The sequence below is a fragment of the Aphelocoma coerulescens genome, chromosome 6 (genome assembly GCF_041296385.1).
Source record: "Aphelocoma coerulescens isolate FSJ_1873_10779 chromosome 6, UR_Acoe_1.0, whole genome shotgun sequence".
Lineage (NCBI taxonomy): Eukaryota > Metazoa > Chordata > Aves > Passeriformes > Corvidae > Aphelocoma > Aphelocoma coerulescens.
Genome location: NC_091020.1, coordinates 29,127,086 through 29,148,506, shown reverse-complemented (window position 1 = coordinate 29,148,506; position 21,421 = coordinate 29,127,086). Strand labels below are relative to the sequence as shown.

Sequence of the window (21,421 nt, the reverse complement as noted above, 5' to 3'; positions counted from 1 at the left end):
GAGTTCAAAATTAAAAAAATCTTTGCAATAAATGGGGTTTAAAAGAAAATTAAATGGTGGGTGCTGGATTTTACTTTCATATGCACCTAAAATAAGGGTAATGAAGGCAGTGAATCACAGATTCATATTATAATTAGATAGAAATGTAACTTAATAAAATATAGTACATATATTTCTGCTGGATTGCTTCTGATTAGCTACATATTCAGTTAGTGGGATTAGATTTCTCTGTACATAAATCTAACATAAGATCCTAACGGGGTGATGCTGAAATCCTGGCACTAGGTAATAAAGCCGTGTTTGCAGTTGCTTTGCTCCTTTTTACTGCCCACAAGATCCTAGAGAGCCACTTTGGCTCCTGTGGGTACTTCTCTTAGTTGAGTGGAATTCCCTTTTTTGTACTGACCTCCTTCTGTTAACTGTGTAGGTAACACAAAATCTCAGCTTTGATCCTGTGTGTAGCAATAGGTGGATTTGCCCCTTAAAGACAGAATGAACAGCTCCATAAAGACCATAACTGATAGTTAAACATCTCACCTGTGTGTGCACCTTGCTCAACTTTGGGTGTTGCAGGAAAGTGAGAGCTCAAAGCAGAGCTGACAGTGCAATCACAAGGAACTCCTAGGACCTTATAATAAGGCAAGTCCAGTTGGTGTTCAGCTGCCACGAGGGCTGTTTCTTCATGCCAGCAGAGCAGTTGCACAGCTGGGGATTTAGACTGAATGATTACTCACATCTCTGCTGTAAGGAAAAACTGTATTCCATGCAGTGAATAACTGCACTGCTGTCAGCAGCAGCTGATGGCTACAACAATATTGTGTGTCGATAGAATTAACATTAATAAGTTACAAAGTTTTTTACAGTTCATCTATTAAGGAATACACTAGCATGACATTGTCAGTCACTTGTAATGCTGAGAAGTATTTTTGTATAAAATCAGACACTGGGCATGAATTAACAGTGCAAGTGTTCATAACAGCAGGGCAGCTGGGGTTTTGTCTCACCCAAGGCAGCAGAGCAATCAGTGGAAGATTCTGAGGGTCTCCCATGTCTCTTCCATGCATATTGTCATTCAGATTTACAGTCACAGCCTCACGCTCCATTTCCCACTTTTCCCCAGTCCTGTGTATTGCAGCTCTATCAGCTTGGGAACTGCCAGTGTGAGCTCTGCTTCCTGCTGCTCCATCCTCTTGCAGGTTGAACAGAGGCAGAGGCTGTGCTGAGAGCTGTTTCTATTGAGACGTTGTGACAGTAGTGTAAAAAACAGCTTTAGAAGGTCCAAATTTTAAAGATGTGTATTAAACAAGAACTAATTTTTTAAAAAAATTATTACAGTTTCCTTCCATTGGAGTAATAAAGAAACTTATGATAGATTCTGAAGTCCTTTGGAAGCAAAGAAACTGCACTTTTATTTTTTTTTTCTGAGCACAGATATTTGTAGTGACTTGCTAAACAGATAAGAGCCTGGGAAAAATGAGTGGACAGTTTGGGTCAGGATGTTATTAGAAGCAAATTTTGGTCTTCGCAGTGTTTATGCTGTTCCAGCCGCCTGTGAGATCACAGAAGCCTGCAGAGAAGGAAACAATGGAATTTGATGTTACACCAAACATCAAACAGGGTTGAAGGTTCTTTGACCTCTGCAAGTAATTAAAATAAAGCTTCACTGGAAAATGGTAGGCTACTGCCACAGTTCCTGTTTTACAATTCATGACATTCCTTAAGGGGTTTAAAAGATGAGTCTGAATTATTCTTTGTGCTGCTCCTTAGTCCTTAAGAGAGTTAAGAAATCAAGTCATTCTCCTCAGTTGTGGTAGGAGTAAATATTGGATAGGTTTGTCCATCAAATGGGCCTATTATAACTGTTCATAAAAACTTTAAAAAAGGGGAAAAGGGGAAGTGCTTTTACTCTCAAATGTACTCTTTCAACTACATAATAGTTTTTTATAGTATTTAAATAGAAAAGTTAAGCTTTCTACATGTTTAATAGCTCTCTGTCAGGTGACTGCTGGGTTATCTCTGAAAGGAGAGTGAGCAAATGCAGCTGTGCAAATGTAACACAACAAATATGCACTTAATTGTGTCCTTTGGCCAGCAGAACATGTCTGTTCGTAATTAGTTCTTCCTCTACCAGACCCAGTGGCATGTGAGCTCTCCTAGTGGGATTCTTGTTATTGTTCTCTCTGGCTCTTGTTCACTGTTGTTCTGGAAGGAAGGACAGAGCTAAAGGCATGAGTAATAGGAAATCTTAAGCTCTCACGTTCACCAAAGAGGAAAACATTTATTTAATCAGCCTAGAGCTTTACAAGCACTTGGAGAATAGAAGTTAGTCTTGTGGGAAGTGGGGGCAGAGGGGTTGGACTCAGAAAACACAGCCCTTGGCTTTTGAAGTGCTGTTACCCTGGGGTTAACGCTGTACATGAGCTCAGTGCAGGTACTTTTTCAGCTGGGTTTTTGGGACATGTTGTGTCAGCTTGTCTGCAGCTGTATTTGCAGCTCCTGGGTTGGAAATATTTCTTCCAATACCCACCACTGCCTTGCTTGACAGCTAGGTGTGACAGTACATTTCTGGCTTCAGGAGGTCCCCAAACAAGTGACGTTGATAAAGTGAAGGTAAATGAGTGTCGTGCACGTTGTGAAGAGGTTGGAGCATCAGGGTGAGAAGGTTGTACACGACCTCAGAGAACGGTGTTCAGCTGGTGCTTCAAACACCTCCCAGCCCTTTAGTTTACCTTTTAAACTGGTAAAGGTCTCTAAACTGGGTGCACACAGTGTGTAACCCAGTGCCTCTGTTCTGCCACCTCTCTCGTTCTGGACAACTGAGCAGGGTCATTACCCCCCCCCCCCCCCCTCATTAGAAGGAGCCTTCAAAGCCCTCTGAAAACAGCCCACAGAGGCTTTTCAAATGGCTTAATCAGCTAAGGAGGATTTGTAAAGTCCAAGTTGAAGTCATTTGGGAGAACAGCATGCTGGGAAAAGGCTGGAAATTTATAGCTTCTGAGTCTGAAAAGGTGATCTTTGAAAAATCTGGTATGAAAAATGTGGTTTCTCATTGTCAACTATTATTATAGGTCTTGGTATTGTCATAATACATAATAGCATTTGTACTTTTGCTCGTGTCACCTGGGACATGTCCTCTCCAGAATAAACACATCCAGCTCCCCTGTATAGCCCATCATCCATGAATCCTGGTCCCTGAGCCTCCGACAGTCCTTCATAAGCATTGGAGATGTGATAGCATGATTTTCTTTTTAAGACTGGTTATGAAGAATACATTTCTATAATGGTTTTCCATGGCAGTGTTTCTCCAAAGTACTTCATGTAGGACACTAAATGTAATTTAACCTGCTTTGTAGACTGGGAAACTGAAGGTCAGTGTTGATACAGACTTGATTCCAGTTTAAGTCTTGAAATTACCAGAATAAATAGAGCCTTAATACTACTTAAAATAATATTGTATCTATTTCATTAACAGGAACATGCATATAATGTGTATATTATGTATAGTATATTTCTTTAGTAGTATATAGAAAATAACTAAAACTCTTATATTGATCAGTCACCAATCAGTGAGATTTGCAGAACCATAGAAAGCTACTCAAATTTAGCATTCATATATTTATGTTTATAATTATATTTATAGAATTTCTTTGGTGACTGTTTCTTCACTCTGCAATTTGAAGGCTCTGGAAGTATTTGGTAAATGAGAACATACTTCTGCTTTTTTAAATTTAATTTTTTCTCTCTACTGTGTTCAAATGGGATTTAATCTGAGAACCTATTTTAGATTTGTCAGTGTGGGTAGAAGATAAATAGGCAAGTCAGAAGAGGTTGTATGTTGTCATAAATTGGTAACTGATGTGCTTTGCTTTTAGGGCAAATGCAAGTGTCTGATGATTTAACAGAGACTTTACAGGCAGTGACAGCAACACATAGGTTTAATATTTCATTTGACAATAAACTGCTGTCAATTCATTCAATTCCATTTAAGAATTTGTATGCGTAGTAAAAATGTTAAATATTATTTTGGTTGGTTTTAGCACTTCTAGCTAAGCAAACCAAGGTATTTACAGCAATTAATTTAGCTTACTCTGTCTTACTGTAGGGACAGTCCTCTAAGATATGGGTCACAGTTTGTACTTGGTGGTTTGGATGGTCCCGACAACTCAACCAAAGTGAAATAATTCAGAAGGGAGTATAAGCAGTGTATAACCCAGTGGCTGCATGGCACAGAGAACTGCAAAGGATTTCTGGGTGTGAACTTGGGAAGGGGCAAGGAGAACTCAGTATAGTGAGAAGAAAAAAGCCTTTAACCCTCTCTCACCTTGACTGAAGAATGTTTGGGGCAAATGTGCACTTAATCAATGTTACCTCTTACTGCCATGAGGATTGAGATGCAAACCTTTTAATGCACAGCACAGTAGCATAAGATCCCAGGAAGCTGCACACTGAACATACTGAATGAGGGTTTAGTAGCCCTAAAAGGGCAAAAGCAGATGTCTAAGAAGTGTGAATATTACACTGACTTGCTGATGCAAAAGGTTTTCCTAATGCATTATAAATGACTGATTTTTAGCAACCATTTTCCCAGATGATCACAGCAAGTCAGGCACAGCAAGATGAGTCCTGAATTAGATGAGATTCAGAATGTTTTCCAGCAGATACTCACTGTAGAAAGGATCCCACTCATGAGTTGTAGAAACACTACAGAGGCAGAAAACTCAAACTGTTTTGGAAGTGTTTAACAACAACAACTGCAGCTGCTCTGGTATGTGACTTCCCCAAAACCTCTCCAGTGCAGGGTGTGTTCGCACTTCGACTTTGCAGGGTTGTGTTATCTGGGGTGTGGTGTTCATTCATCATCACTCACACCAGGCTAAAATTTGGCCAGTTGTTTCAGTCTCGGGGAAAGACCTGATAAACTTGAAATCCATCCCTTTGGCTGTATTGAAGAGGCAGGTGTACATGGTTTAAACTATATTCCCTTGACAGTAGCTTATCAGAAGTTTGTCCAGGAAAATGAAACTTCAGAGAAGCCACAGGTCTACGCATAATAATGTGATGAATTCTGGATTTCTTTATCCTATAAATTCCAGTCTTGAATTAAACTAGTGGGACATCTCAGAGGTTAAATAATTGCTAGGGAGAGTCAGAGATGAAGAAGACAGCCAGTAAGGAAAATGATAGAAAATGAGCATTAACTGTGTTTTTCTCTCTCAGTTCAATATTGGCTTTGTTGCTGCAAGTCAAACATCAGTTCTGCATCTTCTCCCTCATTAGCTTTTCTTCCTTGAGTAAACATATTTTCTAGTGACTTTTCATTTTCCCTTTTAGAAGAGACCCTCTTTTGCCTGATGGCTCTAAATCTGCTGTACTAAAAACCCCTAAATCCCATTACTCTCTCTGTTTGGTGGATTTTGCCCCTAAAGAGCAAGAATCAACAGTAAATGCAGGATCTGATTAAGAGAAGTGCAGGTTTTTTGCAACTGAACAGTAAAATATATAACTAAACTAACAGCACATTGAGTCGTCTTCTGTGGACTTGTATTGCTGAAATTCCTGGATGGGAGTTGTTCAAACTGAATGGTGCAACTTTACCTGTAGAAGAGCTGGGTGGTAGAGCTGGTTTTCTGGTAGCTGTCAGGTACTTTAATCCATGTACTTCATCATCTCTTATAAATACTTTTAAATAGAAAGCCTGTGTGATGAATGTCAAATGTGAACCAAAAAAATGTTATTATTCTTCTCAATAGACAAATGGAAAGGTTGGATTTATTAATGTTACAGTCTTAAGTATAATGAGGTAGGAAATGCTTTTGATGACATTTTACAAGTCAGCTCTAGAGTAAACAGGTACTCTGTGCATATAACATCTCAGTGGATGGGGAATATTTGTGAAAAAGGAGTTGAGGTTAATTGGTTTGTAAAGCCAGATACAAATTTAAAGACTTTTAGAATTCTTTACTTGTCACTATGAAGGGTCATTTTCTAGGATTAATTCTTTTTCTGTTTAAAACCCTGATGTGGATATTGTGTGCTTAGTTTATGATGTGAGGAAGCTAATGCACTGATTGCTTCTCCTAAGAAGAAGAAATTGCATTAATATTTGTGCCTTGATCTTTCCTGTCCTTATAGTCCTGAAATCTGATCAGCTTTACCTATTATGGGTATCAATGTATTTAAGAGAATGAATGACTCAGTGGATTTGGATTTGGGAAACAGGATCTAGGGTACTTAGGACCTTTTGCATCAGTACAAATTCAGCTCAAGCTGTCTGTGCTGGTGTAGCTTCTGAAGTCAGGCATCTGTGAATTGAATTAATGGTCCCAGAAGTGGCTCTGGAAAGCTCTCTCCACTAACGCCCATATCAGCAGTGTAGGGAAGAAGGCCAAGGAATGAAATGGCAGGTTGAAAACTCATTCATTGACTAAAACCTTCCTTAACAATGGATCGAGAAAAATGTGTTGTTTGGCAAAATGAGGAGGTAGCAGGTTTACACAAATTAACTGCAGTGTGACATTCATTGCCTTGGACTGTTAGAATGATGAAGATTTAAAAAGGTGTTTGTCAAATCTTGGGGAACAGATACATTATGATGTAGCTCCTGGCCAGGAAGACACTGATTACTTGGGTGGGAAGGTGTGAAGAGGAAGGGCTGATCTGTATTGCCTTTCCTCTTGCAGACTTTTCCCCAAGCAGTCACTTCTGGCCTCCGTTGAGGACAGGATAGACCTCAGGACTGAAGCAATGTGGCAGAGCTTACATTCTCCGTGCTACTGTCACATCATGAGGGCAGTGTTGTATCATAACAGGTGAACTAGAAGAAAAAGGACAATGGTCAGTCAGCAAATGATGAGTGCTCACAAGCAGTGCAATGCATTTGTCCCTCATGTCCCTTTTTTGTTTTTGTGTAGGCAGGTGACAAGCATTATCATCCAAGCTGTGCACGATGCAGCAGATGCAACCAAATGTTCACAGAAGGAGAAGAAATGTATCTGCAAGGTAAGGATATCTCCATTCCAAAACAAGAAAATCAGACGTGATTTTTCTGTCACAGACCTCAGGATATAAACCCTCCCCATGTAATATGGCTAAGGAGGACTACAGTCATTCTGTCTTCAGTAGTGTTCTCATATTTTTTCACTTGATTCTTTTTTGCTCTATTAGGTGGCCATAACTGGCTCTGCAGGGACTCTGCACCCTTGCTGAGGCAGCCTGTGCTTGCTAAAAAATGAAATGTATTTATCCGTGAGATGCCTCTGAATTTGGCATCTCATGGATGACTTAGCCCCAGAATGGTGTATGAGATACCAGACAAAGTGAAGGGATTTCCCCTGATTTCTGCTGATCAGTTTCTCTGCTCTTCTGGACCACACTCCAAACTGTAAAAGGCAAGGGAAAATCTTCCAGAAGCTGCAGTGAGTTTGTTTTGAACCATGTCAACCTCATTCTTTATGCACATTGACAGAGTCTCTCCTCTGGTTCTTAATCATATTTGCTTCCCTTGCTACTTCCCTTTTATCTGGTCACATCTCTCTCTTTATTCCCATTTACTTTATTTTTATATCTTTCTATAGTCACCTCTTTCTTGTACGTTTATTTTTATATCCCCTTTCTTGTTAACAGTCTAGTGCTCCCAAGAATTGCCAGGCTTGTTTTTTTCATGATCTTTTCACATAAAAAAGAATATGCTCTTTTCTTTGATTAAAAGTAGCCTTGATCTGAATCCCACCTACTCTCTGAGAGGGTAGCATACTAACTATTGAATTATTTTAATTACTTGCTGTAGTATTACTGTTGGTAGAAGGATGTATAATACCCATTTATGTAAGCCAGAAATAAAAGTGAAAAAGGCAGATACATATTGTGATTTTATATATTGCACTTAGGTTAGAAAACTTGATGTACTTGAAAGGAATGTAGAAGAATAGGGAAAAAATTATGAAAGTGTGGTAACAGCCATCTCTTGAAATCCTGAGGAGAGGTTCTTGCTGGAGGAGTTCCAAAATAAGATAATATTGTTAAGGCATTCCTTTGAAGCTAGCTTGTTTTATTTTGTAGTTTGTCCTTCCTTGCAGTCCCTCTCTCATCTCTCACTGACCTTATACCTCAGTCATCTTATTCCAGCTGTGCACAGAACGGGATGTGAAATTGTGTAGCAGCTCTGCATTGCAGGAGCAGGGAGAGGCTGGAAGAGGGCTGGGTGGGAGGTGCTGCTTTCTGATGGCAAATTGGGAGGACTAATTTGAAAGCAGCAGTTAGAGCATCTGGCATATCTTAGTTTCCTCACATCATGGTGTGATAAAGTACAGGCAGAGTTCAAGATGAGCATCAGTTTGTCCTTTGCTGTCATTAATTAATAACAGCCATTTCCAACTGGTGCCATTTGCACCAGTCTAGCAGAGAGTGGGATTTTGGGTTGATTGAGCAGGCTTTGGTGTAAATTTCTGCAGATCAAAATGAGACAGAAGGTATCACTTCTACTTAAACTAGGCAGGACTTTATCCTGGACAAGTTCAGGTGATATGAAAGAGGAGAGGAGAGAAATCTGGCTGCTTGATCTGCTGTTCTCAATGTATTTCTCTTTCTGTGATTATGAATCAATGTTCCTTGTGTTTACTCTGTCTCAAGGGAGGGGCACCTCAAATTGCATTGCTTTATCGTTCATAAGCTGCTTTCTGACTAAATAATGTAATTGCTGAGTGTGCTCCAGACTGTCCTGCCAAAGCTTTCCTTGCTTAATTCAGTGTGCTTGCAAGAGTGAAGACCTAAAAGCTTTTCCTGTGCAAAGCTCTCAGCTGAAATGCATACCCTGACTCCATCCAAATCACTGACCCTAGGGTGCAGAATAACAGCATTCCAAGCATTTCTCTGAAATAAAAATACAACATCACAACAATAAAGCTAGAACAAAAATCAGTTGTTGATAAAATATATGAAAATAGGCGGCTTCCATCTCACTTCTAATTGTCCTCTCCCTAGGATATGAAAGCACAGTCTTGGTATTGCTTTGTATAATAGAGGAGCCTGGCAGGATTGTGGTAGAAACTTGTATTAGAAATGTGTGGGAAACCTGCAAAAGGAGAACATGGACAAACAAGCTGTCTGTCTTGGGGCTTTCTATGTTAGGGATGGTTGGAATAATGCTAGCAGAAGCACTCTGGCTTGGCACTCCTCCAACAGATGAAAATGAAAAGGAAGCAGCACCAGAAACTGCCTCTTTCCCACTGACTTCCTGGTAATACATTATTATATGGGCTTCCCCAGAAGGCTGTTGCTGAGCTATGATTGCCCAGTATTTAGAGGGATGCTGATGTTGAAATAATGGTATGTGCAAAGCATAAAGCTGAATAAATGAGCATGCTAGTTGGTGTTTGCCAGGTGAGCAAACATACATATGTTAAGAATGGGAATAATCACCATTTGCTGAACTGTTCCCAGCAGTAAAAGAGAGGAGTGATGCAGCTTGGGAACTTGCACCCTTAAAAGCATTTCAAAATAGATTGGTCTCAAAGGCCGTGATTTAGTAACACATCACCATAACTGCAGTCAGTCATGAGTTTCAGAGTTACATGGCAATTTATAACTTCTTCATCCAATAAGCAATTAACATGAAACTTTGTTTTGACTTCATAACCTATCACCTTTGGTACTTTTTACTGCATTGTGTCTGTTCCACAACCAATAACTTGCTAGCTCACATGCACACATATACTTCTATTATAACATCTAAATTCTTAACTTGAACTATAAAATCACATTACTATACTTAAAAACCCTTCACCATATTACCCAATACATTTTCTTACTTATACCTATAGAAACCTAGGTTTATAATTCTTCTGTTTAAAGTCTGTATAGCTTTGCTACTACATCAGCCTGGGCTGTAAATCAATCCTGGGCTGTAAATCAAATTCCTTAATGCCTGTGGAAGTTTCTTCTTCTCTGTTTCCCACAGATTGGCATGTTTGGATGAATAGTATCTACAAAATATAGGTGGCTCGGAGTTCAAGATCACAACAAATATTTCCATTTAACTTCTTAAGCCTGCTGTGTCTGATTAGGATTTATAAATGTCACATCTTTCAAATCTCTTATCATTTTGTGAAAGAAAACCCACAACCCTTAGCTAAGTTTCACCATGAAAATGGCATCCTGCATTTCTTGTTCACTTTCAGCATTCTCACAGAGTGTCCCTAAAATTGTGCCAGTTTGTGATAAATACTGCCCCAAATACTGTGATAGCTTTCTCTTTGATGGTAGGGAAAGTTTAATAGAAAAGAATCACAGAATTGTTAAGGTTGGAAAGACCCCTGAGATCATCAACTCCTATCATTAAGCTAACAGTGAGGTCCAGAGGAATAGGGATTATTTTTCTCAGGGCCACACAGGAAGGAAGCTCAGAGCTGGATTTGAGACTTGAACCAAAATCTTCTGAGTCTTAGATCATCCTTGAGCAATAGGTGTCATATTCAGAGAAGTACTACTCAGATCACTTCTTTTAACATGAACTTACAGCCTTACAACCTGAACTTTCTTCCTCCTGCATGGACAGGGCATGGCTCCCTCCTGATCTCGCAGGCTCTGTGGGGTCCTGGCTCTGAGGCTGCTGTTTGTTTACAGAGAAGGCTGTTGGTGCACCTCCCCTGTTGTCTGGTGGTTTCCCTCTGCCAAATGCACAGTTTCTTCTTCCTCGGCTTAGACTCACAGCCAAACATCTCAGACCCTTGATCCAGAGTCACAGCATTCTGTCCTGTCTCCTGATGATGACTGTGCTGCATACTGCTGGGAAGTGAGATGATTCCTGCTGGTCTTTACTTCTGTACCAAGCCATGTAAGGGCTTGTTAGAAGAAAGTTTCCTGGGGCCCTGACCCATCCTTCTCCTGGGCTCTGAGGGTGGGTTTCCTCTGGCTGCTCTTGAGCTAATAGTCACCAGCAGGAGATCTGGACTTGGCTCTGTTTGGTTTCTTTGTGGACAGAGTGAAGAGGTGATGCTCCCCCCTGCAGATAGTCAGGGCTCTGGATTGGCTTTGTGGTGACTGGAATGAAGGATGAATTTGACTGCAGCTGCAGTCAGTGTTAAAAATCAGTGTTAGTTTCTGCTCTGTTTCAACTTGGCCAATACCTGCCAGCAGCTTTCCAGTAGTGACCACAGTTTACACTCTGTTCCAAAGGATGGCTGAAATGGGATGGAAATTCTCCTTGCCCCTGACATTGCTCAGTCCTTGAGGACAGCAGGCTATTCCTACTTTACAGCATAAGAAAGAATCTCATATATTGGGAAACAAACAGCAGAGGACTTGACTTTTTTAGTAGAATGCATAGCTGGAATAGGCCATGTGGAAACACCAGTGCCACACATCAGAGCACGGGGTAGAAGTGCAGTGTGTGCCAATGGCAGGTACGGTGTGCTGGGATCCAGGAAGAGGCTCTCTCACATGCTGCTTTGCACCACCTGTCATCCTGGCCTCTCACCCACTGCCAGTGGGTCACACACAGCCCTGGCTCTTGCACTATGAATTTTTAAATTTTGCTTTTCATTTTGCTTGAGGGAGGATGTGATCTGAGTAGCACTTTACTGTAACTGAGTATGACACCTATTGCTCAATCGACTTATCATCAGAACTTCCTTTCTCGGTGCAGGGCAGTACGTAAGGGGAGAACAGATCAGGTAGCCATGGCCCAGTTCCTTTGCTCTTACCCTCCATCCTGCCAGAGGAACCCTCTCTCTTTCAGTTCCTCCAGCTGGTGCTCACTGACTCTGTTGCTGCTTGAGGCTGCTTGAGTTTTAATTAAGAATGTGTGCAAAGTGCTTTGACAGCCTCAGGACAAAGCTGAAGATACACCAAGGATTTGAATACTTTTTTGTTTCCCTTGTATTTCCCATGAGCTAGACTTTAATGTGAATACTCTCATAGTTCATACAGATTCACCATCTGATGCAATGAAGAGATTCTCTTTAATAACTGACTTGTCATGACCAGAAGTCATCTGCTTTGCTCTGAATAAAGATGTGTTTTTCCTCCCTCAGGTTCCACTGTCTGGCATCCCGACTGTAAGCAATCCACTAAGACTGAAGAGAAGCTCCGGGTAAGCTGAACTCATGGCTCAATGACACACCATACATTTTGCACACACAGTAATTGAATGTTGTTTTTAAAAGAGTGACTTTTTCCATGTTTTTTTCGCATAGCTGTCACAACTCTGGCAGAATATACAGTGGAGGCACTTCAGAGGTATTGCTCTGATTTTTAGGCTTACCACCTTCACATACCTGTCTCAGTGCACTGCCTTAAAGATAGTGTCATTTACTGACATACAGACGTGGCCAAGTATCTAAGACACTTCATTTCATATCTCAGTTGTTGTGAGAGAGACTCTTAAGGAGAAGATATGAACAGGGCAAATGCTATCATATATTTTAGTGGTTTTGCACATCTGTGTAATTGCTCTATAGTTATCCCCTGTTCTGCGTGGTTATTTGCAGCATTTAGACAAGATGAACTCTTCTTTCTTTGCCATCCAAGTACGCCTCAACCTAAAGTGATCCTGATTTGAATGCCAAAAAGAGCCACAGTTATCCTTGAAGTCACATCAACATATTCAGACAACCTTTCTGGGTCAAACCCTCAGTGACAATAATGCTGCACTGATAAATGCTAGAGCCTGGCTTTTTGCATGAACCAGGCAATTCTAAGCCCTTATTCACTGATTCATCCTCTGGACAATTTTCTCTTTTTGATGTCCCTTGAATTTTGCTAATTTGCCAGGATATTAATATTGGAGACTGCATACGAATAAATTGTCTTTCAGATAAGGAAACTAAGAGGTACTGGTATGAAGATACCTACGACATCCTGTGGGTTGTATTCTATGTGTGTCTCATTCACAGGAAGCCACATCCTTTAGCATTTATTCCAGTACACTGATCTGTAAAACATCCCCCCCAGAGAATTTATTATGGTCATAGGTAATGTGCAGATAAATTCTTGTTGAGCAGGGTTCATGTTAGTGTGGGCAAAAACATAACTGGTCCTGTGGTCTAGAATGGCCAAACCTCAGTGCAGGTACCATCCAGCATTCACACATTGTTCTGTCCTGACTTTTTGTAAGAAAACAGAAAATGATGCCAGACTGGATTTTCTTCCTCATTTAACAGTGTAAATGTAAGACAGTATTTTGGCCATGCTTAAGTGTCAGAATGCTTGTGCCTTCTAGTACTTGGTTTCAGTACAATACTTCCCTTTCACTTGGACCCAGGAGTCTTATCAAAGCACTCCTGACTACACTGTGGCCCTTATTAGCCTTCTCCAGCTGACCTTATAAATCAGTTGGCTTATTTCCATTCCCCATGGAAATGGCTCTAGTCCTCTTCAAGTATTTCCCTTTTCATCAGCATTTTCCCCCCCCAGCTAATTTTAATTGAAGTGAGAGAAGTAAATGGATTCACTCACCTGCAAGGCTTTGCCTAAGTGAGTTTTTGCAGGAAGATGAAGTGAAGCTCAAGAAGGCATTGAGGGAGCATCTGAACAATGTCACAGCACAGCTGTCTGGCAGGACCATGCTCCTGGAGGAGAGCTTCTAGGCAGAGGTTTAATATGTCCTTAAAAGGCATTGATAAATGCACCATACTGAAGCTGGCTGAGAGATGCACCATTTTTAGCTTCTATGGTACATCATAGATAGTCTCTGTCTGCTCTGGTGCAAAGTCAGACACCTTATTCTAAAATCAGCTGGAGTTCACTTTGATGACTTTGACATGTGCTTCATCTTGTTGACCCAAATGAAGGCAGTAGCAAACAGGTAGGTACAGAAACAAACACAACTGGGGGAACTGTGTGCTATTTGAGCATGTCAGCACTAAATTGGGATCTGTACTTTGATTGAATTTCAGTTTTTTATTCAGGGTCAGGCCTAGATTTTCTGGTGGTTCTGCAAAAAGCCAGTGCCATTGCCTATTTGCTTGCTGGGTTTCCTTTCCCTATAGAACAAGAGAAAACAAAAAGCCCTTTTATCACTGAAGTCACTTCAGAAGTTTTCAGCAAGTTCTATTTTCTCTCAGTAACTGAATTGTGATATAAACTAATCAGCATTCGAGCTGGTCAGGATCTGAGAGGGAGTTCATAAAAGCAATGGTTGCTTTAGATCTTTTCCCTACGGACATTTGTGGAAGTTTACAAAGACCAAACAAACAGAAAACAAAGCAACCATATGCATGTTACAAAAATATATATTGTTTAGGTGTTTATTTACAACTGTCTGGCTGTTTGTGATTCTGCAGCAGTCAGTAAGTAACAGATATTATAACACAAGTAGATGATAATAACTTGATTGAAAAAAGAGCTTAACCACTGAACTGGGGAAACTGCTTTCCTTTTCACTCATTTTTCCCTTTTGTGTTTCATGACAGCATTCCTCATCTGAGTTCTTTTATCCAAAGAGTCTGGTTCTGCGCAGGCCACGCTCTGCAGAGGTTTGCTGTTGTGTTTTCATAGTGTTGATAATGATCTTCTTTACTGAGAAGATTCTTCATTATTGTCATTTGCTGCGCTTGCTACTACTCCTGCCACACAGCTTTCCTGCTATCACTTGCCACCATGGGCACTGACGCTGTATTTTGCATCACTTGTTTCAGTGTTGCTTGTTAATTCTCACATTTTTTATTTTGTTTAATGAAATGCTTAAAATTAACTTTTTTATTTTAGATTCAGATGAGCTTTTGGGGGCTGTAGTATTGGTCTTGCAGTATTCCAGAAAGTTTTCCTTCTGAAACAAAAAAATTAGAGAGAAAATATGAAGCAAATTAAAATGGTGAAAAATATCTGACTTTAAAGTGATGGTTAAAAAGAAATAGTTTTCCATGAAGAATGACTTACGTTTTTAGAAAAAAAAAATGCCATCAGTTAAGTCACTTCCTTTTTTGTTTATATTGACCAACCACCCATGAATACTTTAGTTGAGAAAATGCTTACAAAATCCCAGGTTTGGATATATTCTATGTGCTGCCTGAGTGCATTTGCCTCTCTAATCTGGTGCACATCCACATGTGAGTTGCAAGGTCCTCTCTGTCCTCTCGACCCTGGAGTAGCTTTCTACTTTCAGATTTTACTGAGTTTGCTTTGCACCTACAAACACCACCCACTTCCACTTCTTCTCCTTCAGGGCAGTGTTTATTTGTTGGTTGTATCTGCTGTGGGACGTGTGGCTGTGCTGATGCAGGTGCACCTGAGGTAGTTTTCACCTGGTGATGAAGTCAGAGCGCACTGGTGTGGACCTGGTCCAGGCTGGCAGCAGGCAGACAGGCTGAGAGCCCGTGCCACTGGATTTCCTTGGTGTTGGTTTGTGCAGCCTTCACATCTCTAATGGCAGAGTAGATGCAGCCATATGTCAGCCAGGGCAGGGTGTCTGTGTTAGATCCAGCCTGCAGGATGGGGTTGGATGGTGGAACCCAAAGCTGTGATTCAGTGAGGGTTAGCGCAAGCCCTCTACCCTTTGTCCTGCACAGCAGTTTAGTTACTTAACTACTCTTGAACACCTCTCTCTCTGTTGGCTACAGATCTGTGTATCAAGAAAATGCAGCATAAAGATGTGTTATCAGCCCTCCTAAGGAGAGCAGTGTCTCTTCAGTCCTAAGCTTTATGGAATAAAATGTTGGAGTCTGAGAACAGCAAACTGTGGGCCATATCACTCATCTTTTAGGCCAGTGTAGTGACCTTTTGCATTTAGCTTAGCATGCACGAGTCTGAGTTTCCAGTGTTGAAATCCAGGAGCCTTAGGATTAAAAAAACAAATCCTATTCAATGTATTGGAAAAATATGCAGGGCAAAATAGGAGCAGCCCACATTAAAATAAAGGTATGTTCTGCTTCTTACTTTGTAGACGGTGTAGAATACAAATAGCTTAGGGTGAGATGAATATCCTCTTGTGTAAATCTGGTCAGTACTAAATTCTCTTTAGACTTACATGTTGGTTCTACAAAGTGTAACTCAAGGCAGATTTTGGCTTCAAGGCTTTCTCTACAGAGTAGACACAAAGGTACTGTCATTGCTGTTGCTATAAAAGTGGGCCTTGAATCTACATGAAAATTGTAGTTTGAAAATGGTTAGGTGAAATCCTCTGAATTCTCTGAGAAGCTTGTGTTGAATTCAGTGTGTTCTGGACTTCCCACTTTATTTTCTTGTTCTTCCCACTTAACTTGCTCTTGATGAAGGCTAAGTTTGCATGAGTAGTATTGTAGAAGTTTTTTTGGTACCAACATACCTTCAGTCATTATGTGCTGAAAATTCATTCTCTCTTCTGGCCTTTGTGTCCAGAAGGGAAAGAAAAAATAGTTGTAACCTATTAATATCTGTGTCTGTGTGAATTTGAACTTAACCTTTTCACTAGTTTTGTCTTGATGCATATTTAGTGCAGAGAAATAAGGAATGCATGCATTTGAAGGAAACACTCTTGTAAGGAGAAGGGTACAGTTAAACCAGCAGAGAGGCATAAAGAGTGCTGACATTGAGGGGTTTTGTTGGTGTTGTACAGCCACTAAAAATTACAAAAATCCATAGGAAATCCATACTTTATGAACCCTGGTTCCAAATCCTAATTAACTGTAAAACCTCCCAATTGATAGAGCAGATAGTGTAACAAGTGTTGTACTAAAAAAGTCAAATCCCTTACTGTTGGAAAGTCTGCCCAGTAGAAGAAATTCCATCCTAATCTTCTATTAGTTTATTTATAAATATGCTTCACTTAAAGTAGCTTCTGAGGTTTAGAGAATTTGCTTAAGCGCTAATGTTAAATGTTATTAAGTGAAAACATATTCATTCTTCTGCAGCTATTATCACCGCCTTGCATAATGAACTCTATCAAAAAATTAAGGCAGGTACTGTAAATGGTGACGATGCCTTTGTTAAACGATAGTGCATCCATTTGGCCAGATGTTCTTGGGATCAGTTTTGATCTGGTTGCCTGCACCTGTAAGTTTTTACAGAGCATGATGCTGAACATCTGTACTTGAGAATGCCAGAGCCACCACATTGTAGCAGCACCTGGATGATGTGAATGGCTCTAGTGGGGATTCTTTTATTTTTTTAAGAAGTTATTTATTTAGATGATATACCATGCATGATGACATGATAAACAGGGGTAAATGCAGATGAACATCTTAAGCATTGTAGTCTAATATTAAAATATCAAGTTAATCAGTTTGGGGCATCTGCATGGGTGATGTGATAACTGAGCACTCAATTCACGGTGAACCTAAGAGGATGAGCATGACAGTTGGTATTACCTCTATCAGTCTGCAAATTAAACTGGTAAAGAACTTCTGTGTTGAAGGCAAATGCATGGAATGAAGAACAAAAACATGAAAATAAGAAGTCTGTGATAAAGTGGGAAATACTGAGAAGCCTTGCAAATACTTTAGATGCTTTGTGATCTTTTTTTTCCTTTGGCTCCTTTAATGACATGCATGAATTTTACTTGACTCAATTTCTATTGATTTTTTTTTCATATACTTCATAGACTTTCTGTATTTGGTACAGACATCCTGTATTGATATATTTACTACTGTTACATCCATTTGCGGGGAAGAGGAAAGGAAAAAAGCGATGACTCTTCTACTGTCAGAAAATGTGGAGAAGCCATGTACCACCAGAAAAGAAAAAAATTATTAGCTCTTCATAGAAATTTCCTTTAAATTTCTCTGCACAAAGATGGCTTTATATAAAGCTGTATTTGAATCCTTCATGGAAAAGATCATGTAAAAAATGTTTCAGATCGGTTTGTAGAAGAAGTAAGGCAGCTTAACTTGTTTTGTTGCTGGGAGTGTAGGACAAGTGTTACAGGACTATTGTGATGGAAGTAAATACCTCTAAATTATTGCATTCATATTAAATATTGTGCCCTTTTTCTTCACCTGTTTTCTTTGAACAACGTGTGAAAGAGATGCTCTCATGTTATCTCTGCATCTCCAATGTTAAAGGTTACATCAGAGCCATTCCTATTCCTGTTTTAGCTGTGCTCTGATCAGCTCCCCTCTAAGGTGGAATTTGCACCCCAGTGCAGGTACATCAATAGAGAACTTGACCTCCAGTGTGTCTCTTGCCACCTGTTTAAGATACAGAGTCACAATGGTGTTACACAGGGTCAGGGATGAAAGTGGAACATTCTATCTAATAAAAGCCATACCAGGTCACAGATTTTCAAATGGGAGCTATTACAGGTCTCTTAGGAGAGGAGCCAACCATAGCAACTAAAAGTATGCCAGAGGAACAGCTTATATCAAGGAATCTTTGGTTTGTTAAAGCAAGCAGCATGAATGTTTTTAAGTGCAATGCAATTGTCTTTAGGGGAAAGTGCAATGCTGTGAAGGATTCCAGACCATATGGGAAGAAGCAGAGTAGGAAAGAGCCATCTGTGATGGAAACAGCCTGGGTAACTCAAAATAAGAAATAGGGCAAAGTGAGGCAGGAAGGGTGAGAGTAGATGTACGAGTCCTTCTCATGCACTGTCTTCAAGGGTATGTTTAGACATAAGCAAGGTACAGGCCTGGGAGCTGCTAGAGGAGCCTCAGAGTTCCAGGTCTGCTTGGATTCAGCTCCTCAGGAAAGGAGCAGTGTGTGCTCAGGCCGTGGCTGGCAGCAGGGCGTCCTGCCCAGGCAGCAGGGAGCTTTGCAGTAGGCAGAAGGTAAAATTGATGTACGCAGAAAGAATTACAGAAAATAGAAAACTGGTTTAAAGGGTGTCATATCTGGCTCATGCCCTTGTTAATGGGATGGTAAAGAGGAACTTGGAACAGAAACACAGTGAGGAAATGAAGAACAGGTGCTACAACTTACCAGTCCATCTGACAACTCCTCCTGTACTCCAGGGCTAAGAGCACCTAAGAAATTTATTATCAGGATATGGCTGAAACTATCTTCTTAATGTACCTAACTAATGAATTCACTGAAGTGATAAATGCAAGTGAATTTTCCTTAAATGATAAGATTTTTAGCAGTGACAATAAGAGATAAGTCTAAGGAGGTGGAGCAAGGACTGAGAATTCCTTGTTTTCTGAGGCAATTATAAAAGATCCAAAGGGCCTGCCAAGTGGGAATAAGCCATAACTGCCTCTAACACTTGTTTTCCTACAACAGGGAAAATTGAGCAGACTAAACTCTCAAAGTATGTCTGCCAAAAGCCAAAGGTAACAGAAAAACCCCTAACAGTACCTCAAGTACTTCATACTGTTCCCTATGTTGTAATGAAAACAGTTGCTTTCCATAGTAACTGCAGCAACATGTGACATGTGTCTCCACTCAAACAGAGTGAAATGGAAGAATGGAAGGGAGAATAAAGTGTTTCTCAACAGCAGCTAGATTTTTCCAGCTCAATTCTTGTAACATTTCCATGAAACAAGTGCTTGGTTGTTGGGTTTTTTGGTTTGGGAGGAGCTTAAGGGCAGATGAGAAATTTCTGTTCCCTTTTGAGATGTAGGAATTTGCAGCTACAGAGTGAAAAGCAAAGAAACATGTAAAGGTCCAGCTGAGAAAGTGTTCTCAAACATGCTCTGGAGAGGATTTGTGAAGGTATCAGTCCACAGCTACATCTGCTCTCTGTTTGATCCAAATCTTACATTTTTTGGTGGAACATATTTGAAGCCTTTTGTTTCTCTAACTCTCCCTGAATGTGGTGACTTCATTTTCAAAAGCAAAGTCAGAGAAAGCCCGCTGTATGATCCATGACTAGTTTTCAGCATTTTATATACAGATGGTTCCAATTGCTTCTCTGGCTTTGAAATTAAAAGTAGAAAGTCTCTGGGGTCAATTGAAGGGTTCTTCAGGAAATGTATGCTGAGAGATTAGATAGGTCCAGTAGCCTTTTTGTGCTCACTCCAGTATTTCCTAAGAAACAGTGAGCCAGGCTGTCAAGCCTTGTTTCTCTTCAGGTGTGCCTGAAGGTCCCTTAGTCCAGGGGGCCTAATGTCACAAGCTGATGAGGTAAGGGCTGTTACCAGGATTTAATTTTAAGTGACTTGGAAGTATCCCACTGCACTGGTGTCATCAGAGTCATCTGCTAGCACCAGGCTTTGTGATGGGATTTGGTTCTTTGCAGTCAATGAGGCAGCAAAAACTGTTCATGGTTTCTCAGTTGCAACTGGGATATGGTTGACTACCTTTGTGTGTCTGCTGCGTGCCAAGTTTAGGAGTAATCTTCAAAACAGCCAGGGTGACTTTGGATCAAATAGAATACTTTTCAAATGCATCAGGTTTTCAGGATCCCCACATCCTGGTCATCAGTTATTTTGTCTCCTCTCACAAAACTTCCTCCAGGGCATCAGTGTCTATTTAGTCCTGACAAAGTGTTGGAAAATGTACTGAATGTAGCAGCTCTGGCTCTGCAGGGATGAGAGTGTTCTCATGAGTTTTGGTTTGCAGGACATTGTCATTAAACATCATGACTTTTGCAGTGTGAGGAACCATGACATTTCAGTCAACATTTGACTTCCCTGCTGCATCTTGGTTGTGCTGCAGATGTAGGGAACAGCTCCAATCAAAGGACTTCAGGTCCTTCTATGTAGGAAGGCTGAATTCAGTTCTGATGATTTCATTCCTAATGGAAATCCAGGGATTGAACACGTGGAAAGAGATAACGTGTGTGCTGTGCTCCTCACAACGGTTTTGTCTGCTGGACTGCTGATCCCTACAGTGGTTTGTGAACTAATGTGTTGCTAAAATGACCAGCAGGACTATCCTGGATGGTTCTTTGTATGGCTCCTACAGTGTCTCTGGCAGGTGCTGTTTGATTTTGTTCATTATTGTTGTCAGTCTAGTCTTTTACACTGTATGATTTAGAAAACCTCTTCCCCTCTCACACCACTCCTTCCCCTACCAAAAAAAAAAAAAAATAAAAAAAAAAAATAAAGCCCACTTGCCTCACAATATTGTGGAATTTGCCAGAATGCTTGCATTTGTGTTGACATTTTTTCCTAAATTCAGTTATTTTCAAGATGTATGCAGATTTCTTCAGTTAAAATTGCCAATGTTAATGGCTTCAGATTGCTCTCAAAAGTTCCCTTTTGTTTTTCAGCCTACAAGAACATCATCAGAAAGCATTTATTCCAGACCAGGTTCCAGTATACCTGGCTCTCCAGGCCACACTATCTATGTAAGTATTCCTTCTGATGAATAAGCTGCTGAGCCTTTGCTTGCATGAACTACTTATGCTGAAATAAATCACTTTTATACGGATGCTTTGTTTTAGTGCTTAAATTGTTAAAGCTGTTGCCATGTAGCTTTTATAACTACAGGATTTGAAGAGCAGGGTAGGCCTTTTCCAGGTCACATTTCTCTTGGAAAGGTACAGTAAATCTTTTGATGTCACTTGGTGGTGTGAAGAGGGACAGAGGGCAGAAGGGTCATTAAACTTTGTAAGGATTTTGTGAGGAGA

General features: G+C 40.4%; 1 protein-coding gene across 12 annotated transcripts in view; it reads left to right on the top strand.

Annotated features, from left to right (window-relative positions):
• The window catches only part of ABLIM1 (actin binding LIM protein 1), a 193,983-nt gene that overhangs the window by 135,399 nt on the left and 37,163 nt on the right, over positions 1 to 21,421 (top strand). For 11 of the 12 annotated variants that reach the window (XM_069020088.1, XM_069020080.1, XM_069020087.1 and 8 more), the window contains 4 exons: positions 6,912 to 6,999; positions 12,030 to 12,088; positions 14,409 to 14,471; positions 21,062 to 21,139. In XM_069020088.1, coding sequence (XP_068876189.1) covers positions 6,912 to 6,999; positions 12,030 to 12,088; positions 14,409 to 14,471; positions 21,062 to 21,139 — 288 coding nt within the window. The remainder of the gene's footprint in view (positions 1 to 6,911; positions 7,000 to 12,029; positions 12,089 to 14,408; positions 14,472 to 21,061; positions 21,140 to 21,421) is intronic. The other variant, XM_069020081.1, reaches the window with a different exon arrangement.